The 17,200-nt window shown below is 35.0% G+C and overlaps 1 protein-coding gene across 1 annotated transcript in view; it reads right to left on the minus strand.

Moving 5' to 3' along the window:
* The window catches only part of LOC113059030 (gamma-aminobutyric acid type B receptor subunit 1-like), a 29,932-nt gene extending 13,088 nt beyond the window's left edge, over positions 1-16,844 (minus strand). Inside the window, exons 1-9 of the mRNA XM_026227268.1 lie at positions 16,629-16,844; positions 10,862-10,996; positions 8,616-8,786; positions 7,136-7,237; positions 5,848-5,913; positions 5,472-5,663; positions 4,899-5,144; positions 4,530-4,593; positions 3,308-3,385 (exon numbers count right to left, since the gene is read on the minus strand). Of these exons, the coding sequence (XP_026083053.1) occupies positions 3,308-3,385; positions 4,530-4,593; positions 4,899-5,144; positions 5,472-5,663; positions 5,848-5,913; positions 7,136-7,237; positions 8,616-8,786; positions 10,862-10,996; positions 16,629-16,754 (1,180 nt within the window). The 5' untranslated portion in view covers positions 16,755-16,844. The remainder of the gene's footprint in view (positions 1-3,307; positions 3,386-4,529; positions 4,594-4,898; positions 5,145-5,471; positions 5,664-5,847; positions 5,914-7,135; positions 7,238-8,615; positions 8,787-10,861; positions 10,997-16,628) is intronic.
* Positions 16,845-17,200: the final 356 nt, after the last annotated feature.

Below are 17,200 nucleotides of genomic sequence, written 5' to 3' on the forward strand. Positions count from 1 at the left end.
TCTCGCCATTCAATCTGTCACAATAATTATAACCAAAAACAGGATTCCTGTGGGAACAATAATTGCAGTGATGATGGCTGTCATGAGTGTATAAAGCTATTTGAAAAAGACAAACAAATGACAGCGACTAGCAAAAATATAACTCTGAATGATGAATATTTCTCTGTCAGAAGCGACCGTGCCATTACCAGGGACTGAAAGTTGACCGTGAGGCATGTGTGACGTAAAAGACAGCTGGCCCTTGGGTTCATCAAAAGTGACAGACACAATGTTTGTTGATACTTTCCAGAATGTCAGAACACTGAAGGGTCAAGAGAGACACCTGACATTTGCTACTGCAATGTGACAGCAATGCTGTGAGAGATAAATGTGTGTGTGTGTGTGTGTGTGTGTGTGTGTGTGTGTTAGAAAGCTCTGTCCTGTCAGTTGAAGCATTCGCACAGTAAACCTTCCGTTGTCCTTGATCTAAGAATCAGGACAGGGTGTTGCTATGGAGACCTGGCTTAACAACAGTTTCCACAGCAATTTGGAAGAGAAAGTCATGCTAAAGTGGTTGTCAGGAGCTACCAAGAGATTGCTGAAAAGCACGGGCATTGCCATGTGGCTCAAAAAGACTAAAGAAACCAATCTTGAGTTCTGACCTGTGTTCTATGTTATAGAGGCTAAGTTTTTATTTGAATAAAAATTTGAAACCACACAAATGCTTGAGAATCTCACCCACTTGGTTCAATTCTGCGCTATTTGGAAAGAACTTCTGCCGCTTCAGTTATTATCAAGGGCAAAAAACGGCAAGCAATGTCACCAGCTCAATGCTCCGCTTTTCACAATGGAGGAAAGACGAAGACATGAATAAATAGGTCATAACTCAGAATTCAGTTTTTCTGAAAATAACCATAATTGGCATTTGCAAATGAGTGAGGAAAATTATTTTATATTAAGTCAAATTGTTTTTCGGCGTTTTTTGGCTTTATGCCCTTTTGCAGTCCCTTTTGTTGACAGGAAGTAACTGCAGAGAAAGTGAAGGAGTGGAATCTGTAATCACCCTGTCAAATACAGTAAATTGCACTGTTCAGTCAATAAACTGACACTGACATCTATATTAATCTTTCACTTTTTCCAAAACTTCTGCCTGCAGCACTGATATTCACCTTGTAGCCATTCAAAAGTGTGAGGTCATTACTCGTCTAATGTAGGGCAGCGCTGCTTTGTTACCGTCACGCTGGTGGAATCCACTCAATGGGATCACAGCATGAAGGACTGATTAGAGCCTAAATCAAGAATGAGTCACAGAAGAGGACTGGGCAAATCCAGCAAATAATCGCCTCTATATCTCTTGGGTGAGAAAATACAGGATTTTGGTGGTGGCAATTCAATTCCCATCTCTTGGCAGAAAACCAATTTGTGGGGTAATAAGGAAGGCACCGATTGGTGCTTTTGTAAATGTTTCACTAGAATAGTCTCCGATCATCCATGTAGAAAAAGGAGCAAGTTGAGTGACAACTGTAATTTTTTTATCGAAGCTATTCTAAGGGAATACTGACAGGACACTTTTAAAAGTAAAATGTTTCTTTTGTTTTCTTCACACTGTATTTTAAGGACTGACTGGCCAAAGATGATGGAAAATTGGAAATAAATTCATGAGGCACATGAGCCAATATAAGTGTTAGATGCATTTCTGTGGTATTTTCACATTCATGCATATGCTGAGTGTGAAACCACTCACCCATTTGTTCATTCAGTACACAGTTGTGAGCATAAGTGAAAAGTGAATTCATTCACAGAAACTGCACTTTGTGTGATGATACAGTATTTAAAGTATTTCATCTAATCTGATCTTTCAGATGCAGACATATTTCCAAAAATGTTATTAAAATCACGTTTTAAATTGTAGTTGCTGTTACTTGAGCTGTGACATGAAAACTAGCAGAAAGTTTTCTGCTATTTGCTAAATGCGTAAAAAAAACAAACAGTGTAAGTCATTATAATCAGTAATTATGTCCCCACTGGATGCAGCAAACGCCTCGTTTGTAATGGGTTTTATTGGTTTTGTCTTGTTGCACCGGGACACGGCATTACAGTATGTTAAAGAGTGTAACATTATCGTCACACACTTGTGGTATTCAGCCAATCACAATCTTTGATGAATAAAAAGATAAAAAGAAGAGCATTTATTTAAAAAAAAAATGTATTCTAACAATATACACTACCGTTCAAAACTTTGGGGTCAGTAAATTTTTTAGCTTTTTTTTTTTGCTTGTTTGTTGTTGTTTGTTGTTTTATTCAGCAAGGATGTGTTAAATTGTTAAGAAGTGATGGCAAATGGTTATATATTTTTTTAAATATTTATATTTTGAATAAATGTTGTTCTTTTTAACTTTTTATTTATCAAAGAATCCTGAAAAAAGGAATGCAGTTTCCAAAAAAAAATATGTGGCAGCACAACTGTTGCCAGCATTGATAATTCTAATAATAAATCAGCATTTTAGAATGATTTCTTAAATGTGGCACTTTAGACTGGAGTAATGGCTGATGGGAATTCAGCTTTTCATCACAGAAATAAATTAGATTTCTAAAGTTATTAAAATAGAAACCAGCATTTTATATTGTACTAACATTTTGCAAGATGGCTTTTTTTCTGTATTTTTGATCAAATAAATGCAGCCTTGATGAGCATAAGAGACTTCTTTAAAAAACATTACAAGTCTTAATGATCCTAAACTTTGGACCAGTAGTATGTGTGTGTGTGTGTGTGTGTGTGTACATATCTATATATAGGGGTCCCACTATGACCCTTTGTTCCAGACTGCAAACTGCTTAATGGATCGGAGTCGAAGATGTCAAAAATTGCTTTTTTGTTGCCTGTCTGAACAAAACCTTGGTTTACCATTCCACAAGAAGATTAAATTACTTTTTCAATTTCACACTCTTTCCTACACGTTGTACTTTCCCATTTATCGGTGAGCATCATCACACATTTTCATTTGATCCGCTCTGCGCCTTACATCTCTTTCATCGATACTGGTTTGTCAATCGAGAAAATTCACAGAGCTGCACAAAGGTCAGATTGAGCCGTGAACGGCACCGTGCTCCCCTTCTCCGCTCCCCTGGGCCTGTACGGCCTCCTCAGGCAGGAAGGACAGCTAATTGTTAGCGATGTATTAAAGAGCGCGACAGGGCTTTGTTGAGCTAACAGAAATCAATACTGCTAAGCCTCAATCTCGACGGGCTGAGTGCGGCTGTGAAAGGTGACAGGAGTGGAATGGACAGAGCTGTCTTGAGGAGCAGAAAAAAGGCTGGTTTCTCTTACCGATCCATTTGTCGTTTCCGTACCAGGACAGGTTGCCTTTTGTGCTGTCATAGTATCCAATCTTCTTGTAGCTCCCACCTGAGGGAAAAAAGCAAGAAGTTAAATGAAAAATGAGAAAAGCCTGAAAGAAAAGTGTATATGAAACCAGTTCTCATGCGGACATCTTCTTCAGCCTCGACCGAAACAAAGAGGCCCTCATCTGTCCATGAATGAATTTGGTACTGTAGACAAAATGAACAATGTAATGATACTTTAAAAGCTTGTATGAAAAGTTTTCTTGTGTAAATATAGCATCTAATTAACAGTGTGTCAACTAAAGGTCACATTAAGAAAACTTGCTTGCACGAAGCACTGCAATAAAAGCTTCAACAGAAGCCTGACTCTGCAAATCTGAAAAAGTAGTCGATTTAGAGCTGCATCAATGGGTCGAAGATTAAAAGAAAATCAGACTGCATTGATCAAAGTTAATCTGAAAGGGAACATATTGTAGAAAAACTTTGCTCTTTTGGAAATCAAAGACTTTGTTGTACAATGTAGACAAACTTTCACAACACAAAAATTAGACTCTCTCACCAGTTCAGACCATTCATTGAAATAAATCCAGAAATATGGGGCATTCAGATATCTTTAACACTAAAATACGACTGCAGACACAGTAAAGCAATGAGGAGGAAATAGGATAGATGGCCTTTTCTTTAACTACAGGCAGTTTAGGCCCTGTGGACTTTAAGAATTTTTGTTTTAGGAATGTTATTTCTAAAATAAAGTCGCTTTTCACACTTTCACTAGTTTAATTTGTCTACTAATAATGTCCATGCATCATACAGTAGGAGAACGTGATCTTTTTTGTGTGTTGTTTACTAACAGTTACTACTATTTGGATTATCCAAGTTTTAAAATATATATAAAATATATGTGAATAAGTATAAGAATATAAAACATTAGAATACTTTATTTCTAACAGCAGAATTGTGTGGATGAAATGCCGTCATAGTTGTTACAATTTTAATCTTTGAAAAAACTGTCATATCATTTTCACATAAAAAATGTTTACTGTTTATTCGGTGCAAGAAAATTGTATTAACATCATAAGTGAACAGTCAACAGAACAGACAAATATACAATACCACAAAAATGTAGGATGTGATCCTTAAAAATGCATTTAAGTGCAATACTGTTATTATCATTATCTTCTACATCGGTTTTTCAGTTTTGTTTGTACCTTGCAGTTGCTCAATGAGAGTCCAGGCCATACGTGAACCTTGAGCATCAAACACGACATGACCCTACAAGACACAAATGAATAAATAGAAACAGTTAAAGACGTTACATCAATACAAAATCATCATTTAAGAAATCCATTTGTGACTCCTTATAAAAACAGAAATATAAATGGCAAAATTCAAGGGAAAATAAAGACTGAATCATCCTATAATGAATTGGAACTCAAGATTCATTGTTATCATAAAAATGTGCTCATCTGAGACTGATGATGTCTCTGCGATTTTAAGACTCTCTGACAAGTCCAGGAAACTATCTTCTGGAGTATTTTATCTCAGTGTTATTTGACGGCTATTTTTCATCAACTCACAGACACTCCTTCAAACGAGCTGGTGTTGAGGGCTCGGTAAATCTCAGCAGTGATTTCCTTGTTGTTGTAGTTGAAGTCCTCCAATGTCCAGCCTTTGGCCCTAAGGGGGGCCACCGTTTTATTGAGGGCCAGTGCAAGAGCCCACACAGCATCATACGCCAGCGGAGCTTCCTGAAATCCACCCGTTTCTTCTGGGTTCTTCCCCCCGAGACGTGACATCAGCTGGGCCAGGAACTCTTGGGAGGTCTGTGGATGGTTTTTGAAGGATTTATGATCTCATCATGAAATATTTATAGACGGTTTTTATGTAAGCATCATCTATTGTCAGTATATTGTCAATATGAATTAGTCTTAAAGGGATAGTTCACCCAAAACTGAAAATTACTAGGTGTATATGACTTTCTTCTTTCAGACGAATACAATCAGAGATATATTAAACAATGTCCTGGCTCTTACAAGCTTTATAATGGCAGTGAATTCAAGATTTTGAAGCAATATAAAGTGCATAAATATATCATAAAAAATACTCAACACTGCATTTTTGGGTGAACTATCGCTTTAAGAGCCACTCACCAGGTTGGAGGCACCGCGGACGGTCTCTGGGTTTAGCATTACGATTTCAGTGGTGACGTGTCCTTCCACGGCTTCCGTCATATTCTCCACTGTGCAATTGATGGCTGGATCTTTGATCTTAAACCAGTTGTCTGCATACCAGCCGATGAGGAACCAAACATACTTCTTACCATAGAGTTTCTCTTTGAAGACCTGCCAAAGATGAAACCATGTTTTGAAGGTTTGTGCTTAAGCAATAATCTTATTCAATATTTTAATCTCTGTTAAGCATCGGTGAGTTAACTCAAGCTGAGTAGAAACATCGAACTGAATAGTGTGGAACTGATATAAATAAATTGACAGCTCAGATGTAAAAAGAACTGTAATTGTCACTTGCCTCACAAAACACCTTTCTGGCTTCAGTCTCGTAAAAGAGGCCGACTATGATTCTTGCATCTTGACGCTGGAGACGTATAAGAGAAAAGAAAACGACACAGAATCATCACACAATGTGACGTCGTAAAGTATCACTAAGCATGATTCACTTTCAGTGTTTTATTCACAATCCCAAAATTTGCATTAAAATATGTGAATGTCACCAGCATAAAATATATTTTTCACCATTTTCCTTGGAAGTGACTATTTTGTTCTCTTGAAGACGCAAGGTTTTATGGATGCATTGTTTGCGCAATAATCTGATATTCTTGCATAGATGAAATTCGCAGCACGAATGGAAACACAGCTAGTGACAACACATGATTTATTATTTATAATGACTCTAACAAGATTTGTTGACTTAAATTTATACTAATACAAATTATGAAACTCATAGTTCCAAGTAAAATAAATGCTATGCTTTCGATAAGATATGTGGAATTATTAAATATAAATATTAAATTAATAATTACTATATAACATTAATAATATTAAATAATATTTTTTATAATTATATGATAACTATATACATTATGATTTGATCAGCTGCAAGTAAATGCTGCTTTGTGTATTGGTAACTCCAAACAGCCTACAGATAATGAACTAAATTACTTGCTAGGATCATTTTTTTATTCTGATAATTATTTATTATAAATATGACTTTCTTTGTAACATTACTATATAAAAGAAATAAGGCACATAAGTATGTGGGTTACAGTGATTTAACCATTTGTAAGAACACTTATTGCTTTATTTACTCTGTTTGTGATATTTTTTAAAGGTGAAGTGTGTAATTTCTGCAACATTAGTGGAACCAAACGGAATTGCAAAAATAATTATCATTTTCAAAAAGCTTTGCTAAACATTTTCAAGGATTCCTTGTCTCTGCATAATAAGATGTGAAAGGAAAATGTATTGTAGCATTGAAAAAAAAAATCATGCAAATGACCTTTAAAAACATTTAAGGCTGAATAATATAAGACGAGACATATGCAAAGATATTTTAAGCCAACCATTTAAAAAGACAGTCCTGTGAGTTCTTTATGCAATATAATTTTACAATTAAAAATGCTATCTATTCAATAATAACTGTCCGTAGCAACCGAGATAGTATCCAAACCGTCACTTGATCTGACAGGGGAGACCGATTCTTCTGAGTGTTGATTTATTTCATATAAGTTTTCATGCTAGCTACCCGACACAGGCTGAGGAGAGGAAGTGAGTGGCTGGTGAATTTTTCATCAAAGCACCTTCAGGTTTTTGACAGCCACCGCGGGATCCGTGAGGAAGCTCTGTCTAACGCTTATCTCGATGCCGGCCTCCTTCACACGCTCCTCCAGATCATCCAAAGTCTGGAGAGAGAAAGAGAGAACGGTGAGACAGCAGGAGCGACAGGACAGGAGTGATGTTTGTGGAGAGCGGAGGACAGACAGGAAGAGCGCATATGAAAAGATCAAGGAGCGAATGAAAGAGAAGAACAAAGGGAGATGAATGGTCAAAGCACAGCAGACCAAAGTAAAAAAAAATGACAAAGTAAAGGAAATGTAAATAAGATAATAGGTAGATGGAAAAAAGATGGTGATCTGCAAATCGTTAATTTATGAAGTTCCATGGAAGGCAACGAGGCAGCGTATTTTTGAAAAGGTGCCAATGAGACACCCGACATCAATGAATGGAGGAATATGGAGAAAGAAAGAGGATGTGAACAGGAGAGATGGACTGGGATGAAAGTAAATGAGAAAAAGAGATTAGCTGGTGAAGAGATGGAGGGGGATCATTAGCCTAGCGGAATTACACTAGCTCAATATTGAATCGATGCATGAGAGATTTATGACTTGGTCAATATTCCTAGCAGCCAACATGAAGAAAAATTACTTTAAAAGTCTTTCATCACATAAGGAGAGAATAATCAACCACGGTCTTTACCGTTCACTCTGAGGCATTAACCTTAGAGTAAAGGGGCAGCTAAGCTCACTAACAGTTTTAAGACACACAGGAAACCACTTTTCTGGAAAATTACTTCCTTTAAAGGGGTCGAATAATTGTTTTTTTTCTTTACATTTAATTTTCCCCTGAAGATCACTTTTCTTTTTTTTTTTTGCACAAACACCGTCAATTTATGTTTTATGACCATTTTCCATTTCCATCCTATTAGTGACCTTTACCAATTTTATGCCGTTTTTCTTTTTATTTTTTTTTTGCTGTGAGTTTATGACATCTTTGCATGTGAAATGCAAAGGCTTTTCAAAAGCCTGTACTATATTATATGCGCCATAAAAACTGTGAAGATAATTTTTTAATGATAGGACATGTAGATGCTACACATAGCCAAGAAGCGGGATGGATTTGAATACATTTTCTCTTCATTATTAGTTCTTTGGGTGGTCAATGAATATTAGGGTTTTTAGTAATAACACTGGGCCTATCTATTCTACTTCCTTCTTCTGAGCACGTCAAGTCACTAAACACCAAATAGGCATTCTGTGTTAATTTTTGTGGATTTTTGCAGTTTCTGCAAAGTATCTTAAAGTATCTATTTAAAGTGGTAAGATGCAATTGTATTTGTATTTTCAATAGGAGGGAGGTATCAACCCTAAAAACTTATCTGGCACCAGAACACGCACACACACACACAAATCTTAATACCTGGTCGCAATAGGAAAACCACAGCATGACTAGAGTATATGGAGTAAGGTAAATAAGACAGAAAGTTCTGTATGTAGGACTGACTGAGGTAAAAACTTCAGTGGTCTGTTGGATGGTGGCAATCTTGGTCCATCCCCACTTCTGGAAGAGCCGCACACGTGTGGGATTATGCAGAGTTGCTGACGGGTGCGTACGGAAGAAAGTGGGAAAGCGCTGGCGGTTGGATAAAGCTGGAGAACTGGAGCCGTATGAAAACTACAGAGAGACAGAGAGAAAGGGAGACAGTAGTTAAAAAGGTGGACTTACAGAGAGAGCACGCTGGAAAGATTTACTCAGCTGGATATGGATGACCTTATTTGATACCCCTGAAAAGAACGAAACGCAAAGCAAAAACAATGCAAAAATATGAGTCTGATTTCTGCACACACTGGAAGAAGGGTAAATGTCAACGAAGTGAAGCCAGAAACCTGAATAAATAAGCCAATCTGTTTCTACATCCAGTGTTGTTCCATAGAAGGAAATGTATTATATAATTTAATGTAGGCCTAGTTAACTTAATATATTTCACACAAAGATTACTTTTTCTGCAGATGCATGAACACATTTAATAAACAATAAGTGACATTTTAGACATAATATTGCTTGTTTTTACTAAATTTTGTTAACAACAATATTTCCAAATAAAGATCACAGCACAGTTTTGCTTCTCTGAGTAATGGACGGTGTTTTACTTAATGAATAAATCAGCTTTTTGAACGAATCGGTTAAATAAATGAATCAGTGATTCACTTTTTAACACAGTCAAATGCTTTGTTTCTGCATGAATCAGCCGTTTGAATGAATCGCTTGAATCTCAATAACATTCACTTGCTGTCACCTACTGGCGGTTTTAATTCCACATTTCGACTATTTTCTTCTTTAATGTTTTATAGTATTTCAAATATCAGTAATCAAAGTTGTATGTTGAATAATATATACATACTGTAAGACTTTTACTCAAGTACTATATTACACAGTGACTTCCACTTCTACCAAAGTCATTTTCTGGTAAGATATCTGCACTTTTACTTGAGGATGACTTTCAGGTACTTTATACACCACTGTGTGTGTGTGTGTGTGTGTGTGTGTGTGTGTTTGTCACATATCAGGACACAACTCAGAAATTACACAAATACTGCATACATACTGTATAAAGATCAACAATGCACTCTAAAGTTCAGATAATTTAATTTAATCAAATTTAAACTATAATATATTTTCATTTAATTACATTTAACTTGCATTAAAGTGACAGAAAACATTATATTAAGTTAGCACTTAAGTATATTCTTAAGTATACTATTTCTTTTTTTAAAGTATGCTAAAATGTAATTATTTTTTACAAGGGTTGATTTGCCTACACTGTCATGTATAAACAGTTAAATATTTTTTATGAGCATCTGTCAAAAAAGTAACTGAAGTCTTATAGGTTTTTTCAACTTTTTCAAAATTATTACAGCAAACTTTTTTCACATAAGTAAACTCATCTGATGAGAACAAGGTCAGTGTTGAGAACATTACTTTCCACATCGCTGCTAACCACGGCGGATACCAAAAGATTGAAAAAGAATAAGTGGAAAAATTAATTCTGTCAAATTGCTAAGGGTATCTCGTGTATTTTATTCCATTTCCACTTTCACGCTTTCTCATTAGTCTCTCATACTTCCATGAGAGCCTCTTTTGACAGATTTAATTTGTCAACTTTTTCAAGTGTCAACTACAGCAAGGCAATAAGATCACAAGTCCAAATTAATTTTGTTCCTTGACCCATAACACAGAGACGCTTGTTTTGTGTAGCACTTTTGCATCAAAATCTCAAATCTGGTTGCAGTTAAGGCTGTTTTATCATTTTTCCTATTTTAATCAGTTTAATCCGGAATGTATGGAAGCTATAAAAATAAAATAAAAAAGGTATTTTGTGATTTTTTATCTAAAAATTCTGACCTTTAAAATTTTACATGACAATTCACTTTGTTTCTCAAAATTCTGAGTTTACATCACGCAATTCTGTTTCCATCACTTAATATAAAATTAAAAGGTTTTTTTATTTCTCACCATTTTAAGTATATATATCACAAGGCATCTCAAAATTGTGAGTTTATATCTCCCTCACAATTACAGATTATAATCTTTTTACCTTGTATCTTCCAAATCTGGGGAGAAAAAAGTGCAAATTTCCCAATACAAAACTCTATAATGTTCTACAGTCAAATCCAGGTGAATGGAGAAACCAATGATCAACGATACAGATATAATGAGTTCAGATAGAAATGTATTCATAGCAGACACACCACTATAAGGTTCCACATGCGTGCTGCCTCAGCCACCAGCGTAGACACAGAGCTGCAGCCCGGCATCAAGACGATCTTTATGGGCTCGGTGTACAGCAAGTCATACAGCAGTTTAGTGGCCTCTCCTGGATCACACTGAAGAAAAGAGAAAAACAACATCAAGACGAATCAAAAATAACCTACCACCTTTGAAAATGTTAACTGAAGCTTGCAGGATGTAAAAGCTTCACCTGAGCATGTCATAATCAATAAAGGATCAATGGAATCAGCACAGAAATACAGTTTCTCATAGCTCAGAAAAAACAAACAAAATTAAGCTGTAAATAATGATGCTACAGTTCAATGTGACAAATACAACAGGAAGTGTTTCACAAATGAGGGGTGACTGCTCACACAACACAGATGCAGTCACACTAAAATAATACCCTTGGTAAAGATCAGCAGAAACACTTAGGAGAGACATGCATGCTTAAATTTTTTGTTAAAGTTAGAATTAAATGACACAGTGCTGGTCTCAAAAACAATGACAGTCAGAAATGCTCCTCTCACTGCTGTTGGACTCAAGGAAAATTTTGGTTTTGTTGGGTCTCTTAACTCTTAAATGTATAATTAAATGTACTTTAAGATAGTTTTTTTTATTTTCTTAACACACTTCAGTTCGCACTGAAACTTATTAAACTTATTTTGATGATGTTGACAAACATAGATGTAAAGTACTATAATTTTATACCTGTGGATTGTTATTCAATATTATAGTTAATATATTTTAAATGTACTAAACTGCAACGTCAAGTTCCAGTGGAATTTACATTTATATATATTTTAGTTTATTATAAATGCTTGTTGGTACATTCTGCAATACTTTTAACCATATTTCAGATATAACAGAATTATGAAATTACACATAAAGACTTAAAAACTTAAGTCGGACTTAAGTGGGTCAAAAGAAGTTACACTAACTGTATCTAATGTTAATTAAAACAATACTTTTTTATTTAATTGCAATTACCCTGGAATTTAATGCCTGAAAATATTACATACTGTTATATATAATATATATATATATATATATATATATATATATATATATATATATATATATATATATATATATATATATATATATATGATATAATAATATATTATTAAATATATTCATTTGAAAGTATATTATTTGCATATTATTGTAAGTACTCCACTAAAGTGTTTCTACATTTTTTCATACTATCAAACAAAGCTTTGTCATGCCATTTCAAACTGACAATCTTTTCTATTCTAGATAAAAACCAAACAGTTACACATGAAATTATAATTCATTTTAATTCTACTTCCATAGATTTAAGCTAGCCAGATCTGTAGCTTCAACATTGTTTTCTATACAGATTCAAATGCTAACTGTCTCATCCAATCAAAACACGTCTTCCCATGACTCAGACCATGAATGAGTCTTTATCTGCTGTTCTACCTCACATTAACTTGCAAGTGTTGGTTTGTTATTTCTAAGCTGCGGTTTTGCATCCCTGAACCCAGATGAGAATGAATAAAGCATGCATTTGGGTATGGAAATCCTTCTCGTTACAATCTGGATACAACAGATGCCAATTAAAACGGAAAGCACAAATGTCTCATCAGGGCATCGGTCTCTCTCTCCCTCTCTCTACCTTGGTCTCGCTCTATCACGGTTAATAATTGATCAAAGTTTGTGGCTGAGCTTTGATATAACCATAGCAACTGTCTGGAGAGGGAGAGTGTATCTGTGCAAGGGGGTTCCTGTAAATATCTGCTCAAAAGAACACACACACACAAGATGGACCACAACTTCTGGCATCAACGCCTATGACCGTGTCTATGAGATTTCCATTTTTGACCACTATCATAGCATTAACCAAAAGTGGGATGAGGTTTATTCATTTTTATGACATTTTGTATCATTCTAATTAGTGTTGTTAGGTCATAGAGTCTAACGGTACCAAAATTTCAGTATTCGGTACCGATACCAGTGAAAATCCACGGTTCTCAGTACCAAAACAAAACACAAAAATATGCTAATTTAAAAAAAAAAAAACCATAGCGCTGAACCGGGTTTGAATGGGACCTCGGTACTACCGGTACTTAAAGAAACCTGGTACAGTCACATTTAAATTTTTTTAGTACCGACTTGGTACCGAAGTACCGGGTCTTTTGACAACACTAATTCTAATATAGATGTACATGCAAATGCTGTATTATTATTTCTTTTTAGCTAATAATTTCCATTATGTATCCTACTGATCCCATAGGCTTAAAGAAAGGACCCAAGCCATATTTAGAATATCACAGAAACTTAGAAGTGGGTTATTTTGACCCTAGCGACCGCCAAATACCACAGCATCATGTCAGCAAGATTTGCATGGACAAGCATCCCTCACATTTTCTTCATAAATAGTACAAATCTATTTAGTCTTAGTTCACTATAAAACAAATGTCCAAAGTGTCATTTTAAATTTGACATCAAAAAGGAAGGAAAAAATTAAAATCCTTAGAAGATCTGTGTTCGGCTGTCAGTTCGGCTCTTTTATGAAATAAATATTTATCAAATGTCAAATGAAAATGGAATTTTGAGGTAACTTACATGTTTCTATGCAAACATTGCTCTGCGTGATAATTGGCTATTTGAGAGAGATTAAAAGAATGCCCCAAACTAGCCTGAGATTCTCTGAACAATAATAAAATGCAAAACCCACATCAAATTTGATTTTCTCCCTTTGTGATTACATTTCTGACACCTGAAAGCAATTTTAAGAATCTCATCCAGGTACGCTCCCCAATCAAGAAGAAATGCTCAAAATATCTGTCGGCTTAAATGTCAACAAGTATAAGCACTTCACACTTGCTCTTCCATCTCCAAGGCATACTAACACATGACATTTATTCAATGTCACACTTGGCCGTTCTGATATTGCATTCTTCTTCTTGTGCACCTGCAATAAGCCTTAGATTTTGATTAAGATTAATGCTAAATTAAAAGAGACTTGAGGCATGAGTGGAATGGTGCCATTTCTAGAAAGCAGTTAAAGACAACTGGAGTTGTACACAGCATTTTCATTAAATCATGAATTAAGGTGAATTAAATCAAGATTATTGCAGTTCTGTTAATATTACTCGCTTTTGTATAATAAATTGCTTGTGCTCTTTCTCATTTGAAAGTGACTTTGGATGGAATTATCTGGTAAATGATTAAATGTACCCTGATAACCAAACTTGATTATTATTTGGTGAAAAGGAAAAGAAAAATTAAATCCTTTTGCCTTTTTTTTTTTTTACAGAATGGTTTTGCTACATCATTTAAAATTTTTAAGATAAATAAGTGGCAAATTCATCAAAGTTTCATTTTTAATTGGTTTATTTATTCTATATAAAAAATGTAAAAAAATTAAAAAAAACTCAGGACTGTCAAATTGAACCCCCTATTTGACCCCAAAATATTTTATATTTACAAAGGCCCTTTATATGTAATTGTCTCTTTTCCACACAATTTGTGGAAAAGTCAATCAACTCAATCTTTTTTTTTTTTTTACAAAATGCATTTTGGTATCACATCTCATTAGATGATTAAAAGATTATAGAATAAGGTATTTATTTAATTATGGCATGAAATACACAAAAATATTTCAGCAATTACATGCATCTAGCTTTTTTCCAGTAGCCACAAAAACTCTAAATTCTACCATGAAATTTTGTATAAAATATATATATATATATATATTTTTTTTTTTAATGGTTTCAAATCTTTCAATTTGAACCCATATTTCAAGAAACAGTTATGGACATTCAAATTTGACCCAACATTAAAAGCCCTTTAGTTTCTCTTTTCCACACAAATTGTATAACATAACACATTTTAGTATCAGAAGAAACATCCCTAATGAACCCATTGTATACTAAATACCTAAGATTTAGAAATGCTTTTCATTGTGAGTCAAAAGTCAAGAATCACAGGTGCAGACGCAATTTCGGTTTAACAAACTAACTGGGACTACAATGATTATTTTCACACATTACAGATTATAGTTACAATTCATCTCAATCGTGAGTGGTCAGACAGGTGCTGAAGATACATAGAGTCTGCAGAAGGACCTCCTCATCCTTACAAGATCTACAGGGATGCAAGTTTGTTTGAACTGTGGTTTCACTGGCGGCTGTTTCCATGACAACCCTCCTCTTGCTGATTCTTCCTCTATACTGAGTGCGATTGCAATGCAGAGTGCGGTTCACCAGTCAGAACCATGATACAACTCATCTCTGTCCACTTAGAGCACTCTTTAACCGTTTCCTCACCTACAGAAGGTCAGAACCGTCACACCACACTGGGAAACTAAACTGCCCTGCTTTGAACTTCTGAAAGTGCTACATATTCAATGGAAGTAAGTGAAATCTCACATATTTGCACATATTTACTATCATATGTTTTATATATCAAACCAGCACTGACATATTTGAGGATATTGATTTAATGGATTGACAGCACTGTTATTTGTATCTGCTGACAGAACTGAAACTCAGGACAACCATCTTTCCGCAAAAGGCAGAATAATTTACTCTCCACTTATGCATGTTACTCAAAAAAATCCCATTTAAAAATAAATCAACAAAATACACTGAGGAATCCACTTTGGAGGTGATCTTGGAAAACTCTGCAATGCTAAAGGCAAGCATAAGCATTTATGGTGCAAGAGTATTTTTAGGAAGCCAAATTACTTTATGCAGCTGAAGCCTTGAAGGCTGTTGATAACAGCCAAGTGCAGTGAGTTGTGAAATATTAATGTACCAACAACTGCAATGTCAACTTGACACCAACTCCTGACTCTCAAGATACAATCACTGCCACGACAATGAAGCACCTGCAAAACGCTGATAGATTCTACCATCTTAAATTAACATCTGGTACTTATCTTTATTTCATGCCCTTGAACTAAAATACTTGAATAAATTAACAGAAGGTAAAGAGGGCAATGAGATTTCTTTTTTCAAAAGACTAAAATAGGTACAGAATATGGAATTTATCTGCAGTAACAATCCCATGAAATACATAGAACATTTCATCTAGTTTTCAGTAACTTAATTTGTATGCTATTGCATAATTAAGTTTGCATATGTGCTTATATCGTGCAGAATTAAAAACAATACAAATGCATGTCCTGGTCGGGGTTATTATAGTTAACTAAAACAATAAAACCATAAAATATATATTTTAAATATTTTGAAACAAACTTTAACTTAAATATATATATATATATATATATATATATATATATTGAACTAGTTGCCAAGGAAACATTTCTCATGTTAATTTAGTTTAACTTGAAGTACCAAAATAATTCAAAATAAAACGTATCTAAAAAATTTAAATATACAGACATAACATAATACAAAATATGACAAAACAACAAAATTACTAAAACTTTAACAAAAATTTAAAATGCAAACAGTAAATGTAAAATACAAAAACTGTTTTAAAATAATAAAAACTATAATAATATCTAAATTACACTAAAATAACACTGGTGGGGCCAGTTTTTTTGTGCTTTTATTATGGATTAATTTTGCACATTTGTGGGATCTGTTCTAATCATTTCACACTGAGAATCTTAATCACTGATGAAGATGAAGTATTATATCAACTGCAATTGTGAACGAAATTATATGTTTAAATGCTGAGCAAAACAACAAGTACTTACACACCTAAACGTATTGTGAACACTATATATGTAAAATGTTAAGTGCTTACCATACTGTCGTGATAAATGAGCTCCAGCTCGTGATCCGGCAGAATGTCGGTCCGGTTGTTCACGAGATCTAACGCCATCTGGGCAGCGGGGAGGCACGCTTGACCACCGGGCCATCCTCCACTCATGGGAAACAGAGCTCCGATGTACAGTTTCTTCTTCCCTGCAACCGCACACGGCCAGGAGAGAAAGATAAGCAGTGCGTAGAGGAGCGCCAAGCTTCCCCAAACTCTCCCCACGGTCCTGATCCTCTCCGTGGATGCCATCAATATCCAATTCAATATTTATACGTTTTTAGCTGTAACTGTGTGGTAGTGTCCGAAGCTGAAAGTGTCCGCACGTGCGATGAGTCCAGTTTAAAGTAACAGAACCGTGCACGGAACGCGTAAAAACAGCAGTGCTGAACACTTAGAGCGCAATCTGAAATTACAGACGGATGCTCATTGGGGTTTATGTTACAATACAGCAGTTACAATTTCATATCTGATGTCAGTCAGCCATTGCTACCAGATCTTATCGTCGTAACACAGTTATTGCGTTAAGACATTTGATCTTGCGCGCTTATTAGAACTTT

Source organism: Carassius auratus, chromosome 40, assembly GCF_003368295.1.
Source record: "Carassius auratus strain Wakin chromosome 40, ASM336829v1, whole genome shotgun sequence".
Lineage (NCBI taxonomy): Eukaryota > Metazoa > Chordata > Actinopteri > Cypriniformes > Cyprinidae > Carassius > Carassius auratus.